This window comes from Mobula birostris, chromosome 11 (assembly GCF_030028105.1).
Source record: "Mobula birostris isolate sMobBir1 chromosome 11, sMobBir1.hap1, whole genome shotgun sequence".
Lineage (NCBI taxonomy): Eukaryota > Metazoa > Chordata > Chondrichthyes > Myliobatiformes > Myliobatidae > Mobula > Mobula birostris.
Genome location: NC_092380.1, coordinates 8,619,156 through 8,637,164, shown reverse-complemented (window position 1 = coordinate 8,637,164; position 18,009 = coordinate 8,619,156). Strand labels below are relative to the sequence as shown.

The following is an 18,009-nucleotide window of genomic DNA, read 5'->3' as shown; positions in this document are numbered from 1 at the left end:
GTGCACCACAAGGCTGTGTGCTTACCCCCCCCCACCCGCTCTACTCTCTTTATACTTATGATTGTGTGGCTAAGTAACTTTGAACTTATTTGTTTCCCCACCAATCTTTCTGTGCCTTGCACCATCCACCCTCCAATAGTATATAACTTACGTATATGAAAACTTATATAACATATATGAGATTTAGTTTCTTGCAGGTATTTATCAGAAAATAAAGAAATACAATGTAATTAAGGAAAAAATCTGTAAAATAAATAAAGACAGAAAAGCAACCAATCAACCAAATTGTGTAAAATGATATATACATTAGGAAATATGGTGAATATTGGTAGCTCATATTGAGGGAGTTGTTGTGGTGTTTGATGAAATTAGCATTTAGCTTGCAGACATTCCATCTGCAGTTGAGGTGACATTTTCAGTACACACTTGTTGCTGTTTCTTTCTGAGAGTGCTCGCATTTATATAGGGCCCCCGTTCACTTGCCTCGGTCCTGATCGGCTACCCCTTCAGGTGACCTTTGAATTTTGTTGGCTCGTCTTTCTTCGGCTCTTAGGGGTTCGTAGATGGTGTCTATGTAAATATATTTATTGATGGAGTTAACAAAGTGTACAGGGACATCTCTAGCTGTACTGGCTTCCTCCCATATCCCTAACTCTGTTGTAAGTAAATTGCCCCTTGGACCAGGATGGGTTGTTGCCTTGCAGAGAGAAAGTGGAGATATTCTCAGAGTTCTTGTGTTGATGTCAACATCAACATCTTTTGCTGTTTTAAGTCGGTATAGAGAGGGACCCCCACTCACATCGGAGGCTTGGTAGGGCATGCAGTGACACAGTACAGGAGGAAGCCTGTGGTTTCCACACTGTCTTTTTGAAAGACAACATTGGATTAAACTATTCCATGCATCTCAGATCTTACATCAGAGGGTTTAACATTTCCTCTAGGCTCGGTGTGGGAACCTACAGCCCTGTTTTCACTTCTGAGTGGGTATATTTTAATGTCAGGATAGTGCCCAGATATAGTATAATTGCCTAATAATACAATCATAAATAAGGTGCAGAAAATTACAATGATTTCCCGGAGGTCTTTGGTCTCTAACATGAGGCACACATGCGTATCATAGAACATAGAACATAGTACAGAGTGAAACAGAACAGGAACAGGCTCTTCGGCTCACAATCTTGTACCGAACCAATTAAGTTAGTGATCAAATGGCCAACTTAACTAATCCCTTCTGCCTACACAATGGCCACATCCTTTAATTTTTCTCATATTCATGTGCCCATCTAAATGTCTTTTAAAAGTCTCCAATGTATCTGCTTCTGCCACCATCCCACACAGCACAGTCCAGGCACTCACCACTCTCTGTGTTAAAAACTTGGCTCTTGCACCTCCTTTGAAATTATCCCCTCTCAGCTTAAATGCATGCCCTCTGGTGTTAGATATTTCAACCCTTCTCTATCTATGCCTCTCATAATCTTATAAATCTCTATCAGATCTCCCCGCAGCCTCTGCCTTTCCAGAGAAAACAACCCAAGTTTGCCCAAACTCTTGCTCTCTAAGACAGGCAGCGTCCTGGTGAACCTCTTCTGCACCCTCTCCAAAGCTTCAACATTCTTCCTATAGTGGGGTGACCAGAACTGTACGCGTTACTCCAGATGTGGCCTGACTAAAGTTTCATGAAGTTGCAAGCTGAGTTGCACATGTGACCTCCATGTTAGTCACGTACCAAGTGATAAACACAAGAGATGCTGCAGATGCTGGAATTGCAGAGCTGTGCACACAAAATGCTAGAGGAATTCAGCAGGTCAGGCAGCATCTACGGAGAAGAATAAACATTTGACGCTTTGGGCCAAGACCCCTTATCAAGGCCGGAAAGGATAGGGGAAGGAGCCAGAATAAGAAGGTGGGAGGAGGGGAAGGAGTACGAGATGGTGAAGCCAGGTGAGGGGGGGGAGGGTAGGTGAGCGTGGAGCGAAGATGAAGTGTGAAGGAGGGGAGTGATAGTGAAATGTAAAGGCCTGAAGAAGAAGGAATCTGACAGGACAGGAGTGGCCCGTGAGTTAAAGGGAAGAACAACAAAATCTGCACATGTGGGAAATCCAAGCAACACACACACACACACACACACACACACACACACACAAAATGCTGGAGGAACCCAGCAGGTCAGGTAGCACTTATGGGAAAGAGTAACCAGTCAACGTTTCGAACTGAAACCCTTCATCAGGACTGGAAAACCAAGATGAGAAGTTAGAGCAAGATGGCGGGGGGAGGGGAGGAAGAAGTGCAAGGTGAAACCAGGAGAGGGGGAGGGGTGAGGTAAAGAGCTGAGAAGCTGATTGGTGAAGGAGATAAAGAGCTGGAGAAGGGGGGAATCTGATAGGAGAGGACAGAAGAAAGGGAAGGGAGATGAGCACCAGAGGGAGGTGATGGGCAGATAAGAAGATAAGGTGAGAGGGGAAAATGGGAATGAAGGAAGGGTGAAGGGTGGGGTGGGTCAATTACCATGGCAATCCCACAGACCTCTTGCTTTAGGATATCAATAAAAGGTTTGGAATCCCTGCTGTAAAGGTTAGTGTTTAAAGCATATTCCTAATTACTCTTAAACTGAGTGGTTCTCTAGAATATTTCAGTAAGTATTTTAGAGTCAATGACCTGGAGTAGCTCAAAATATAGGAGAGAGCAGTTAAGGAAAGCAGATATTATTCTTTGATGAGCAGCAATGAGCCATCTGGGCTTTATAACTGTCTGGCAGTTTAAGTGGTCATTATTGCTAAGATTAGTTGCTGTTGCTCCAGGTTATAAACCTGAATTTCAATTCCACAGTTGCTGTGGTGGGTGTTGCCTGCTTGCGGCTGCCCAGGGGGTGGCGTTGGAGTCGGGTGCTCCACCAGAGTGACGGGGATGGTGTGGCGAGGCATCCATGCTGAAGCCAGTACTGCCCCCCAGTGGCTGCTCGGCAGAAGGCAAGCTGTATTGTGTTCGACTGCAGACTGTTGCAACATTCATGGACTCAGGGACTTGTACGAAATTTTTGTGGTGTGACCGTATTTTACTGATCTCTTATATGTGCCTTGTGCTGTGGATGACTGTTGATACTGTGTCTTGCACCTAGGCCCTGGAGTAAGGCTGTTTTGTTTGGCCATATTCATGGGTATTCATATATGGTACAATTAAACTCGGACTCTGTATAAGCAGCAATTTAACTACAGGGGCACCACTATACTGAATGAGTGAACAGAGAACATAGAACAGTATGAGCTCTTCAGCCCACAATGTTGTGCCAACTATATAAATCTACACCAAGATCAATCTAACCTTTCCCTCTTACATAGCCCATAACCCTCCATTTTTCTTATATCCAGCTAGAGTCTCTTCAATGTCCCTGTTATCAGCCTCTACCCCCAACCTCTACATTGAGTCTCAGGTACCCACCACTCTCTCTACAAGAACTTTAGTGTTGAAGATTAAGGGTAGTTCCAAGATAAGGTGCAGTTAGGATGTTGGTGAATATTGATAGCTCAGGTTGAGGTGTTTGAAGTTGCGGTATTTGTCCAGCTTGGCAATTAACTTGGGAACACAAATTGCTGGTGCAGAGACACTGTTGCTGATCTGGGTACATGAAGACCAAGAAGGACGCCACTTTTACTGGGACACCATGGAGGTTCTGGTGCAGGCAAATTCGAAACAAGCACAAGAATTTTCAGAAGCGTGGTTCTCGTCTGATAACTCCATAAACAAACATATCGAAATAGATGCCATCTACGAACCCCCTAAGAGCCAAAGAAATGCAAGCCAATAGAATTCGAAGGTCAACTGAAGGGGTAGCCAATCAGGACCAAGGCAAACAAATGGGAGCTATATAAGTGTGAACACTCTCAGAGAGAAACACCAACAACTGCGCACTGAAGATGCCATCTTGTCTGGTGAGCTAATTGCCAAGCTCGATGAACACCGCAACATCAAAGGAGCAGTCATTTAAAACTGAGGGTGTAGAAATATCCTATCACAGAGAGTGATAACTCTCAGGAATTCTTTGCTGTAGATAGTTATGGGGCTTGCTCATTAGAAGTATCTACAGTGGAGGTAAAAGATTGGGAATTGAGGGCTTTGGGGATCTGGAATAGAAGAGGCCAGAATAGATCAGCCATGGTCATACTGAAAAGCAAGACAGGCTTGAGGGCTGAGCTGCCTCCTGCTTCTGTTTTCATGTTCTCTGTTGCTCAAAGGAGGGACTGCTGTTCGTTTCACCCAGAACAACTATATGCCTTTTCTACGAGGGCCAGGCAGCATCCGTGGAAGAAAGTAAACAGTTGATGTTTCGGGCTAAGACCCTTCATCATGTCTCAGCCTGAAACGTCAACTGTTTATTCATTTCCATACCTGCTGCCTGACCTATTGAGTTCCTCTAGCATTTTGTGCGTGCTGCTTTGGATTTCCAGCATCTGCAGGTTTTCTGGTACATGCCTATTCTGCTGTTCAGGACTGGGAAATTCAAAGGCAAATTCCATCACTCACCTTCCAAACACCTGACCTTCTCCAGCTCCATGATACAAACTTCACCTGCCCCCCCCCCACCAACTGATCTCCAGCCTTCCATTCACCCCCATCTCCCTGATCAACTCTGAGCTCTTATACTTGATCATCAATCACTCTCAGCCTTCTCCAACACGTATGGAGAGAAACCGTTCCTGTTGCGGGTCATACAGGCAATCTGAGAACCTCAACTTGATCAGGAGACAAATCTCAACCCTGCAACTTGGAAATCTGAATCAAAATTATTCAAAAATATAGAATAAAAAACAATATTGGTCTTGGTATACTGAGTACATGTTCTATTTGATTTGCAAAAGTTTTAGTTCTTGAGGCGCAGTATAATTCACATGATTGTTCTCCGTTGGTATAATCTCCTTCCTCTACAACCAAGAGCAGGTGATACAATGTGGAAGTGTCTTCTTAAAGAGGGTCCCGCAGCAACAGCTACAGAAGGCACATAGAGCTATAGGTTTCTTTACAACGTTGGAATACTTACAATGATTAGTAGGATAAAGTAAATGAAGTTGTAGAAGGAATGTGCGTCCATCACATAGTACATGATTTCAACCCAACCTTCCAGGGTGATAACCTGTCAAAATATTAAGAGTGGGATTATCTTTGTTCATCACATGTACATCAAAGTATCAAAACATACACTCAATGGCCAATTTATTAGGTTGCACTTGTGCACCTGCTCGTTAATGCAAATATCTAATCCGCCAATCACATTGCAGCAACTCAATGCATAAAAGCGTGCAGACATGCTCAAGAGGTTCAGTTGTTGTTCAGAACAAACATCAGTGACCTTGACAGTGGAACGTTTGCTGGTGTCAGACGGGGTGGTTCGAGTATCGCAGAAACTGCTGATTTTCATGCACAACAGTCTCCAGAGATGAGAGAATGGTGTGAAAAGCAAAAAAAAATCCAGTGAGCGGCAGTTCTGTGGGTGAAAACGCTAATGAGAGAAGAATGGCCAGACTGGTTCAAGCTGACAGGAAGGCGACAGTAACTCAAATAGCCATGTGTTACAACAGTGGTGTGCAGAAGAGCATCTCTGAATGCACAAGTTGATCCTTGAATTGGATGGGCTACAGCAGCAGAAGATCACACTGGGTTCCCCTCCTGTGCTTAATAACGTGGCCTCTGCACATATGTCATTTATATCAATGATCAACACAGTCCGGAGATATGTTTGAGGCAGCCCTGTAAGTGTTGCCATGTTTCTGGCACCAATAAAGCCCAAAACTTATTAACCTTAGCTTGTAAGTCTTTTTGGAATGTGGGAGGAAACTGGAGTACCCAGAGGAAACTCACATGCCAAGAATGTACAAACTCCTTACAGAAAGCCACAGGAATTGGACCTCGATCAATTCTACAGCTGGTGGAGTAAAACGTTTAACTAACCCCTAAGCTACCAAGGAAAGCTATATTAACATCTAAGCTGTGTTACTTCCGTGGAGAAGAAGCTGAACATCAACGACCCCTCCGTAGAGATCGTTAAGAGCACCAAATTTCTTGGTGTTCACCTGGCGGAGAATCTCACTTGGTCCCTCAGCACCAGCTCCATAGCAAAGAAAGGCCAGCAGTGTCTCTACTTTCTGCAAAGGCTGAGAAAAGTCTATCTCCCACCCCCCATCCTCACCACATTCTACAGAGGTTGTATTGAGAGCATCCTGAGCAGCTGCATCACGACCTGGTTCAGAAATTGCACCATCCCGGATCGCAAGACCCTGCAGTGGATAGTGAGGTCAGCTGAGAAGATCATCAGGGTCTCTCTTCCCGCCATTACAGACATTTACACCACACGCTGCATCCGCAAAGCAAACAGCATTATGAAGGACCCCACACACCCCTCATCTAAACTCTTCTCCCTCCTTCTATCTGGCAAAAGGCACCGAAGCATTCAGGCTCTCACGACCAGACTATGTAACAGTTTCTTCCCCCACGCCATCAGACTCCTCAATACCCAGAGCCTGGCTTGACACCAACCTACTGCCCTCTACTGTGCCTACTGTTTTGTTTATTATTTATGATTATTTATTGTAGTGCCTGCACTGTTTTGTGCACTTTATGCAGTCCTGGAGAGGTCTGTAGTCTAGTGTAGTTTTTGTGTTTTTTTCTTACATAGTTCAGTGCAGATTTGCATTGTTTCATGTAGCACTATGGTCCTGGAAAAGGTTGTCTCATTTCTACTATGTTCTGTACCAGCAGTTATGGTTGAAATGACAATAAAAAGTGACTTTGACTTGACTTGACTTGACTTGACTTGATCTTCTGCAAACCCAGGTTATTTATTGTCAGTGTGCCATAGAAGGAGGCCAATCAGCCCATTGTGAATTCTAGCAGAGCAATCTCATTGGTCCCAGTACGTACGTCTAACTCCTCTATTGTCTGGCAACTTATTCTCTCTCATGTGCTGATCAAATCCTCCCTCTGGTTCTTCTGACAGCCGCTGACACTACGGTAAACTGTAAACCAACCAGTTTGCCTCTAGAGTGTGGGAGAAAACAGGAGAATCCTGTATAAACCCAAACAGTAACCGGGAGAAAATCAAATTCCACACAGGCAGCATCAGAGCTCAAGAGTGCACCTGCATCTCTGAGTTGAGATGCCTGCCACATCCCTTCGCCACGTAAGCTGCATTGTGAGTTTTTGGAGAGGGAAACTCATTGACTATCCAGATGGTCTAGGAGCTTGGAATCCCATCAGAGCAATTGAGGAAATTTCTTGTAGCGCTGCTAACTTATTCTCTCCCACACGCCTATCACCCACCTACACTAGAGTTAACTCGCAGCTGCCAATTGATCTCCCAATACAGCACTGAGATGTGGGAGGAGACTGAGAGATCAGGCGCAAACTCACAGCGTTTGCCATGTGGAAAACACAGACACTTCATTTTGGCACCGGGAGATCAGGGGCAAACACACATGGTCACAGGGAAACACGGACACTTCACACCAGCACTGGGAGATCTCTGGGAAACCTACAGGGTCACAAGAAGAGCATGGACACTTCACACGGACACTGGGAGATCCGGGAGAGAACCACACGGTCACTGGGAAAAAAAATAGACGCTTCACACTGATACTGGGAGACCAGGGGGAGAACTGCACGGTCACAGGGAAAAAAAATGGACACTTCACACTGACACTAGGAGATTGGGAACAAACCTATGTGGTCACAGGGAGACAATGGACACTTTTCTCAGGCACTGGAAGGTCAGAGGGACACTCACAGGGTCACAGGAAGAACATGAACACTTCACACCAGTACTAGAGCATCAGGGGGAGAATCACAGGGTCAGAAGGAAAGCATAGACACTTCACACAACAATGGGAGATCTGGGGAGAACCACAGGGACACAGGGATACAATGGACACTTCACTCTGACATTGGAGGATCTTGATATTGATCCATGGCATAAAAAATGTCTAGGAACTCTACAAAATGTTGTGCGAGAAAATCCCAGGAAATCAGCAATTCCTGAGATACTTAAACTACCCCATCTGGCACCAACAGTCAAAGTCACTTAGATCACATTTTTTTCCCATCCTGATGTTTGGTCTGAAAAACAACTGAACCTCTTGATCATGTCTGCATGCTTTTATGCATTGAGTTGCTGCCACATGATTGGCTGATTAGCTATTTGTATTAAAAAGCAGGTCTACAGGTGTACCTAATAAAGTGGCCATTGAGTGTAGGTCTGGAAGGGGTGAATACAGAAAGGATGAAAAATTTAAGATTTTCTTATGAGAACAAATAAATTGGATGTCACTCTTTAAAAAAAGGCTCACCCATCTTAAGAGAGTTAGGCTGACTTTTTCGCTCTTTTTTGGGTTATGAGGGTCTTTTGGTGCCCTCTCCCTCGAAGGGTGGCAGAGATTGATAAGTGAGGAGGGTGCAAGGTTACCCAGGGCAGTTGGGAATGATGTGGGGTGGGGGTGTGGTAATGGCTATAATTTTGTTGAATGTCATAGGTCTGCAAGAGGACCACAACTTTGTCCTGGTCTGGAGGCTCGCTTGCAACGACCCAAAGGGCTATGTTGGCTGGAGTTAGGGATTTGTGCATTGGCTCTAAGTATGGTCAGCCATGCCAAACAGGTCAAAGGGTAGAGGACAGTCTACCGGTCCTCCAGGTTGAGGAGTTCAGCTCAGGGTTAACAAACCTGACTGGTAAAACGAAACTGTCACAGAAACAGCAATGAAGAATCCTACCTCTGAGTGAGCTGGTATTCCTGAGTCTCCACCTGGGACTTGCACAACTGACCGTAGTGGGAACTAAGAGGAAGCTACTGACATGAAGAAGGAAGACCTGAACACTGCTGGAGGTGGAGGACCTTCATGGCAGCCCTAAACGCCAGCGAAGTAATGGGCAGTGAGTAAGTCAGAAGGTCAGAGCAGGCCCCTGAGACTGAGCTGTGCCCCTAAAGGGTACGTTGGTAAATCGATCCTCCGTTGCTTTGTGTGAGCATACAGTGCTAGACTGAAGCACTCTATATGGATGATGTTTAGACGTGGGTGTTAAATCTCACCATTACATGGCTGTTCAATTGGTTTAAATAAATGAGGGAAGAATGTTAGCCTTCCATGCTTCGATTGCCTCCTATACAAACAAAAACCAAAATATTAATTCAGTTACGAGACTAAAATGGTTATAGCTGGGGGTTGTATTGGGGTCAAGCTCCCACTACCTAGAAAAATGCTCCCACTGGCGTGTGCCTCAAACAGCTCCTGGCCTTCATGTGTGGCTTAGCTACTAAGCCCAACGGAATCGTTTCTACCGACAGGGCGAAGGTGGGTTACTGGCGCCTTAAAACCAGTCACTTCAGGCAGATAGGGCTCATCGGCCGTAGTTGGGAAGTCATCGAGGAGAAGGAAAACTCTGATCTCAAACCTCCGCTGCCTTGTGGCTATAGCCACTCGTGGGGGAAGGCTTTGGGAGCAAACGGCAAGGGAAAGTCCCAGAGCTGGAGTCCCTAAGGCAGTCCTATGTTGAGTTCAACGCTGACTGGCAGCTCCTGTGACACCGCTGGTCAGTGCATCTGTCTCTGCCAGCACTTTGGATTCATCAGCTGCATGGAGAGGGAGAGCTTGCTACATGGACAACAGCTTGCTCTTCATCTTGTACTCCCATGGCTTGCATATCTAGACAGCCAGGACGTAACATCTATGGTTGAACCTGACCAATGGAGGCTTCACCAAAACAGCTAATGTAAGTTGAATTTGGTTAAAGTAAGTTCATCATCTAAACCAAGCCATCTACTCATAGCTACCATCAGGCTGGAGGGTCAGAAACCTGAAGGCCCATACCAGCTTCAACCATTTGGTTCCTGAACCAACTGGTACAACCTTAATCACTATCTCTGTACCACAACACCGTGAACACTTTGTACAACAAAGGACATTTTAAAATTGTGTTCCAATTGTGTTCCTTGTATAACTTATGGTTTCTTCTAGGGTGCATCACAACCTGGTATGGAAGTTGTCCTGTCCAAGACCGGAAGAAGCTGCAGAAGATCGTGAACACAGCCCAGCACATCACACAAACCAATCTTCCGTCCTTGGACTCACTTTACACCGCACGCTGTCGGAGCAGTGCAGCCAGGATAATCAAGGACACGACCCACCCGGCCAACACACTTTTCGTCCCTCTTCCCTCCGGGAGAAGGCTCAGGAGCTTGAAGACTCGTACGGCCAGATTTAGGAACAGCTTCTTTCCAACTGTGATAAGACTGCTGAACGGATCCTGACCCGGATCTGGGCCGTACCCTCCAAATATCTGGGCCTGCATCTCGGTTTTTTTGCACTACCTTACTTTCCATTTTTCTATTTTCTATTTATGATTTATAATTTAAATTTTTAATATTTACTATCGATTTGTAATCCAGGGAGCGGGAAGCGCAGAGTCAAATATCGCTGTGATGATTGTACGTTCTAGTATCAATTGTTTGGCGACAATAAAGTATAAAGTAAAGTACTTTATGTTTTCTTGTGAATGTTGTGCCTCTGATGCTATCTACCTTCAATGTGGGTTATCCAATGCACCTACTGTGCATATGAGTACAGTACTTGTGCGGATGTCGATAAACTTGACCTTGGCTTTAAAATGGCATCGCCCACCAAGCAATCGGGGCAGAATGGGTTGAACCTCTCAGTGTTACCTGAGCTCCGTCAAATTTCAGAACAGCTTAGATGGGTAATTCTGGATGAGATTCAACTAGGACATTGATGGAGAAGACTGGTGGTTTATGGGTATGAGGGGTGTGAACTCCATTAATACCTGAAATATCACAATCCACGCGTAGCCGATGTTGTCAAAGTTAATGGCTCCTTTGTGAGGGTTCTTGTCACCAGTTTGGCAGGCAGTGTAGTACCGGTTCCAGTTGACACACCCCCCGGTAACGTTGAGCTCCTGGCCCAAGGCAGCATAGTAGTAATAGTCATCCTTGTCCAGGCAGCATTCATGCCCGTTGTCTCTCAGTGCTGGGATCTCGTGACATCCCATGATGCCGTTATCTCCGGACAGAGAGCAGATGAAAGGCGTTTCATCGTCCTTCTCGGGATGGTAGTACAGGGGCAGAGAGAGTCCATTGTACCTGGAAACAGAGTGAAACAAAGAAACTTGAGACGTCTGCTTGTGGAGGTCTTGGCGACATGAATGAGAGGTCAGTGTAGTGGGGAGGGTGGGATCTGTGTAGTGCAGAAGGTGGGGTCAGTGTAGGGGATAAGATGGGGTCAGTGTAGTTGAGAAAGTGGGGTCTGTGTAGGGGATAAGATGGGGTCAGTGTGGTGGTGGGAGTGGGATCTGTGTAGTGGTGAAGGAGAGGTCTGTCTAGTGGTCTTCTGAGTGGAGAAGTTGGACCAAACAGAAATGAGTCTGACATTCGTGGTGTATTTACTCAGAGGCTGCTGTGAGCTCTGCCCTGTGGCGAAGCAGCAGCTATCTTTACTGGGCAGACTGCCGCACCAAGTTCCTCTCTGTAACCCCACTGATCCACCCTTTTCATGGCATATCCTCGTCGGCTGTACCCGCGGCTGGAATTGGTGTTGGTTTACTACTGTCACATGCACCGAGATACAGAGAAAGGCTTGTCTTGCATTCTGTTCATACAGATCAGATAATTAGGCAGTGCATTGAGGCAGAACAAGTTAAAACAATAGCAGAATGCAGATAAGTGTGTGACAGCTACAGAGAATGTGCAATGCAGGTAAGCAACAGGTTGCAAGGTCATAATGAGATCCTCCAAACTTTTCTTCTGGCAAGGTCTAGATCAGTGATCGGGACTACATCGAGTTTTTGTTATTAAAGGATAAGAGCAGTTGGCTTGTTGTAGTTTTAGATTTAGATTTAGAGATTGTGAGATGCTAACAGGTCCTTCCAACCCAATGAGCATGCGCTGCCCAGTTGTACCCATGTGACCAATTAACCTAGTAACCTGCACGTCTTCTGAATGGCGGGAAAAACGGGACCACCCAAAGGAAACCCACGCGGTCATGGGGAGAGTGTACAGAGAGTGGCGGATGGGAACCCGCGTTGCAATAGTGTTACGTTAACCGCTCTGCATGGAAGACTCCGCGGCCAAAGGGCGTCCCCCTCCCTCCACCTTCTTACTCTGGCATCTTCCCCCCTCCGTTCCAGTCCTACTGAAGGGTCCCAGTCCGAGGTGTGGACTGTTGGATCTGACCTGCTGAGGTTCTCCAGCATTTTGTGAGTGCTGCGCTGGTTTCTGGACAACAAACGGCAACGTGATCATGACTAAGTAAACGGTTTCACTGCTGTTCACTAAAGGTAGCTAGTGGCTCAGGACACGAGGAGAAGCCCCTCACTCATCTCTATAACACTGCAGCAGAGACAGTGGATTAGACTTGTCTTACCATCTCAATCAAAGTCAGTACTTCTGCACTCTCTTCACGCTGGCTGTCCAACATAGAAATATAGGAACATAGAAAATAGGTGCAGGAGTAGGCCATTCGGCCCTTCAAGCCTGCACCACCATTCAGTATGATCATGGCTGATCATCCAACTCAGAACCCTGTACCTGCCTTCTCTCCATACCCTCTGATCCCTTTAGCCACAAGGGCCATATCTAACTCCCTCTTAAATATAGGCAATGAACTGACCTCAACTGTTTCCTGTGGCAGAGAATTCCACAGATTCACCACTCTCTGTGTGAAGAAGTTTTTCCTAATCTCGGTCCTAAAAGGCTTCCCCTTTATCCTCAAACTGTGACCCCTCGTTCTGGACTTCCCCAACATTGGGAACAATCTTCCTACATCTAGCCTATCCAATCCCTTTAGAAATTTATACGTTTCAATAAGATCCCCCCTCAATCTTCTAAATTCCAGCGAGTATAAGCCTAGTCGATCCAGTCTTTCATCATATGAAAGTCCTGCCATCCCAGGAATCAATCTGGTGGACAGTGCAGCATCTCCTGTGTCTTATGGTCTTATAGTGGGATCGGGGATCAGCCATGACAGAATGGTGGAAGAGACTTGATGGGCTGAATGGCCTAATTCTGCTCCTATAGTCTCCTGATAGTAGTCATCTGATAGTACAGCACTCTTGCAACATGGACCTTTCCCTATTCTGCTTTTCTCCCCCCAGCATTACTCCTCTGATAGTTTTCGATATCTACTTACTCCCAAGTCCCTGCAAAGGAATTTGGGAACTCCTCGTGCAGGATTGCCTAAAGGTTAATTTGCAGGTGGTGGAGCTGGTGGTGAGGAAGGCAAATGTAATGTTAGCATTCATTTCAAGAGGACTAGAATATAAAAGCGAGGATGTAATGTTGGGGCTTTATAAAGCACTGATGAGACCTCACTTGGAGTATTGTGAGCAGTTGTGGGACCCTTATCTAAGAACGGATGTGCTGACATTGGAGAGGGTTCAAAGCGGGCTCGTGAAAATTATTCTGTGTTTGAGAGGCATATGAGGAGTGTTTGATGGCTCTGAGTTCTCACCGGAATTCAGAAGAATAAAGGGTGACCTCATTGAAACCTGTCAAAAGTCAAAAGACAGACTGGAGGCAGAGAGGATGTTTCCTATGGTGGAGGAGTCTAGGCAAGAGAGCACAGCCTCAGAATAGAGGAGCGTCCTTTTAAAATGGAGAAGAGGAGGGATTTCTTTAGCTAGAAAGAAGTGAATCTGTGGAATTTGCTGCCACAGGCGGCTATGGTGGCCAAGTCATTGGGTGTATTTAAGGCAAAGCTTGATAGATTCTTGATTAGTCAGGGTGTGATTGGATACGTGAAGAAGGCAGGAGATTGGGGCTGAGAGGAAAAATAAATTAGCCATGATGAAATGGCAGAGCAGGCTCAATGGGCAAAGGTGGCCTAATTCTGCTCCGGTATCTTATAGTCTTAGTGTCTCCTTATGGCAGAGAAGAAGAGCATTCCGTCCCATCTAGTCAATGCTGGGTTTGCAATGAATCCTCTTTCCACTCCAGTTGTCCCCAGACTCTCAGAAATTTGCTACTCGGCTACCCACGAGGGGCAGAAAATACAAAAACCTCTAAACTTGCACCGCCAGGCTGGTAGACAGCTTCTATCCCGCAGTATAAGACTGGTTAATGGATTTCTTACATGATAAAGATCTCTCAGTCTGCCTCGTCACAGTCGGTGGGTTAATTGGTTATTGCAAATTGTCCCATGATTAGGCTAGGATTAAATTGGAGGATTGCTGGGCAGTGTGGCTCGAGGAGCTACAATCAATCAATAATGTAATCAATCAATTGATCGATCAGAAATAATGACCTTGCACTTTGCTTCTCTACTTGCGCTCCACTTTCTTTGTAACTATGAAACCATATTCTTCATTCTGTTATTGCCTTCCCTTTTATCTGGCCTCGATGTACTGATGTTTGCGATGATCTGTCTGGATGGAATGCAAACAAAGTTTTATGTGTGACGTTATTAAATCAATTTAGGAATCCACATAGAGGGATGTAATCCATTTTCATGAATAATTCATGGGGTTGTGACTTTCAAATGTCTCTTCAATATCTTCCCACCACGGTCACAAATGAGAGGAACTTCAGTCCTGCAGAAATATTACAGCTTAGTACGAAGGGATCTGGCTGAGTGGTGCCACAACCACAACCTCTTACTCACTGTCAGCAAGACCAAGGAGCAGATTATTGACCAGGATGAGGAAACTGAAGGTCCTCACAGGAGGATCAGAGGTGGGGAGGGTCACCAACTTGAAGTCCCTCGGTGTTATCATTTCAGAGGAAAGTCCTGGGCCCAGTATGTAAGTGCAATTATGAAGAAACCACAGCAGTGTCACTACTTCCTTAAGAGTTTGTGAAGATTCAGTATGACATCTAAAACTTTGACAAACTTCTATAGATGTGTGGTGGAGAGTATATTGACTGGCTGCATCACAGCCTGGTATGGAAACACCAATACCCCTGAATGGAAAATCCTGCAAAAGGTAGTGGATATGGCCCAGTCAATCATGGGAAAAGCGATCCCCAACATTGAGAACATCAACATGGGGAGTTGTTGCAAAAAAGCAGCATCCATCATCGGGGACCCCCACCACCTTGTCCATGCTCATTTCTCGCTGCTGCCATCAAGAAGAAGTTACAAGAGCCTCAGGACTCACACCACCAGGTTCAGGAACAGTTACTACCCCTCAATCATCAAGCTCTTGGACCAGAGGGGATAAATCCACTCAACTTCGCTTGGTGCATCACTGAAGTATTTCCACAATCTGGGGACTCACTTTTAAGGACACTTCATTTCATGATCTCAGTATTTATTACTTATTTATTATTACTAGTTATTTTTGTATTTGCACGTTTGTGGACTTTTGCACACTGGTTGAATGCCCAGTTGGTAAGGTCTTTCATTGATTGTATTATGGTTATTATTCTATTATGGATTTATTGAGTATGCCCACAAAAATGACTTAGGGCTGTATATGGTAACATATATGTACTTCGATAATAAATTTACTTTGAACCTTGAACTTTGGATTAATGCAAATAAGACAGCCCTGTGCGCACAGTTGTTTCTATGAAACTGCTTCCTGTTCACCTCTGGCCCAAGGAAGTTCTTCTGTTTGTTCCATTTCCTGATGGGATGGGGATTTCCCTCCACCCTTAGCTGACTGGGGCTTGACGCCCAGAATTCACAGGTAGGCTTGCTGGGAAAAGACACGGACTTTACAGCATGGATGGAGGCCCCTTGTCCCAGTCCGTCGATGCCAACCAGAGGTGGCCGAGATTCTGCTAAGTTGATTTACTGTGAGATTTTGGGGTTGTCTATCTCAGTAGGCAAGTAGTCAAATTCATCACAGGCTGGAATCAGAAGATCTGATAGATGAATCAACAGATCTGGGAATTGGACAGGGGAAAGTGGACACAGCACTGGATCATTCTTTCGTTCACTATGTGCCATGTTGTATGATGTGGGCGATCCTGGTCTTTCCATGACCATGATTGTTCTTGGCAAAATTTTTCTACAGAAGTGGTTTGCCATTGCCTCCTTCTGGGCAGTGTCTTTACAAGACAGGCGACCCCAGGCATTATCAATACTCTTCAGAGATTGTCTGCCTGGCGTCAGTGGTCACATAACCAGGACTTGTGATATGGACCAACTGCTCATGTGACCATCCACCACCTGCTCCCATGGCTTCACGTGACCCTGATCGATGGGGGCTAAGCAGGTGCTACACCTTGCCCAAGGGTGACCTGCAGGCTAGCAGAGGGATCAGTGATTTTATTGAATAGGATATCATTGTGGAAGGGCCAAATGGACTACTCCCATTCTTAAGTGTCTGCTGATGGGAACTGAGCTGTACTTGCATCAAAGTATTCAGAGGGAGATAAAGGAAAAAGGTGCTATACTTCATTAGGAGTTGGTGGAGATTTGGTCTGTCACCAAAGACGCCAGCAAATCTCGACATGGGTACCGTGACGAGTTCTCTGACTGCTTGCCTTACCGTCCCCCAATGTGCAGGATCAAAAAAACCCTGCAGAGAATTGTTGACCCAGCCATCTTCCTCGTGAGCACTTGCCCCCCACCCCAGCATCAAGGGCATCTTCAAAAGACGATGACTCAAGGAGGTGGCATTATCGTTATGGAGCCTCACTATCCAGCACATGCCCTGGGCTCATTGCTACCATCAGGGAGGAGGGACAGCAGCCTGAGGGCTCACACTCAACATCTGAGGAACAGCTTCTTCCCCTCCGCCATCATTTTTCTGAACAGTTCCTGAACATGCAAATGCAACCTTACTATTTTCCTCTTTTGCTGCACTATTTATTCTTATTGATATATTTCTCAGTAAAAGGCAACAGATTTGTATGATCTGAAGAATTTAGTAGTGTTGGCGCGTGGCCAAGTGGTTAAGGTGTCGGTCTAGTGATCTGAAGGTCGCTAGTTCGAACCTTGGCTGAGGCAGTGTGTGTGTGTGTCCTTGAGCAAGGCACTTGACCACACATTGCTCTTCGACGTAACCAGTGCCAAGCTGCATGGGTCCTAATGCCCTTCCCTTGGACAACATTGGTGGTGTGGAGAGGGGAGACTTGCAGCATGGGCAACTGCTGGTCTTCCACACAACCTTGCCCAGGCCTGCACCCTGGAAACCTTCCAAGGCGCAAATCCATGGTCTCATGAGACTAGCGGATGCCTATTATATTTCTTGGTGTAATTTATAGTAAATTTTTAATCTTTCACTGTACTGCCACTGCAGAACAACAACTTTCAGGACATACAGAATATCAGTGATAATAAACCTGATTCTGATTCTGTGTACTCAGGGGTAACAGGAAGTGGCCTGTACCCCTCCCTGTCTGTAAATCTAACCTGCTACTTCAGCCACAGTGTCAGAGAGTTATACAACATGGGAACAGGCCCTTCAGCCCAACTTGTTCCTGCTGATCAAGATGCTATCCATTTGTCTGTGCTTGGCCCTTGTGCTCGGAATATTTCCTGTCTATTGACCTTAAATGTCTTTTAACATTGTAATTACACCTGCCTCTGGCAACTTGTTCAATATACCAACCACCCTCTGTGTGAAGAAGTTACCCCTTGCATCTCTTTTAAATCTTTCTCTTCAGGATCGGGTTTAATATCACAGGCGATTGTTGTGAAATTTCTTGTCTTTGCAGCAGCAGTACAATGCAATACCTCATAATAAAAACTGTAAATTGCAGCAAGGAGTATATATATGAAGAAGTTAAATTAAATAAGTAGCGCGAAAAAGAGTATTGAGGTAGTGCTCATGGGTTCAATGTCCATTCTGAAATTGGGTGACAGAGGGGAAGAAGCTGTTCCTGAATCATTGAGTGTGTGTCTTCAGGCTCCTGTACCTCCTTCCTGATGGTAGCAATGAGAGGGCATGACCTGGGTGATGGGGGTCTTTAATGATGGATGCCTCCTTTTTGAGGCATCGCTCCTTGAAGAGGTCCTGGATGCTGGGGTGACTAATACCCATGATAAAGCTCACTGCCTTCACAGCTTTCT

General features: G+C 45.6%; 1 protein-coding gene across 1 annotated transcript in view; it reads right to left on the bottom strand.

Annotated features, from left to right (window-relative positions):
- The window catches only part of LOC140205397 (voltage-dependent T-type calcium channel subunit alpha-1I-like), a 426,562-nt gene that overhangs the window by 304,557 nt on the left and 103,996 nt on the right, over positions 1-18,009 (bottom strand). Inside the window, exons 5-6 of the mRNA XM_072272989.1 lie at positions 10,817-11,132; positions 5,033-5,125 (exon numbers count right to left, since the gene is read on the bottom strand). Coding sequence (XP_072129090.1) covers positions 5,033-5,125; positions 10,817-11,132 — 409 coding nt within the window. The remainder of the gene's footprint in view (positions 1-5,032; positions 5,126-10,816; positions 11,133-18,009) is intronic.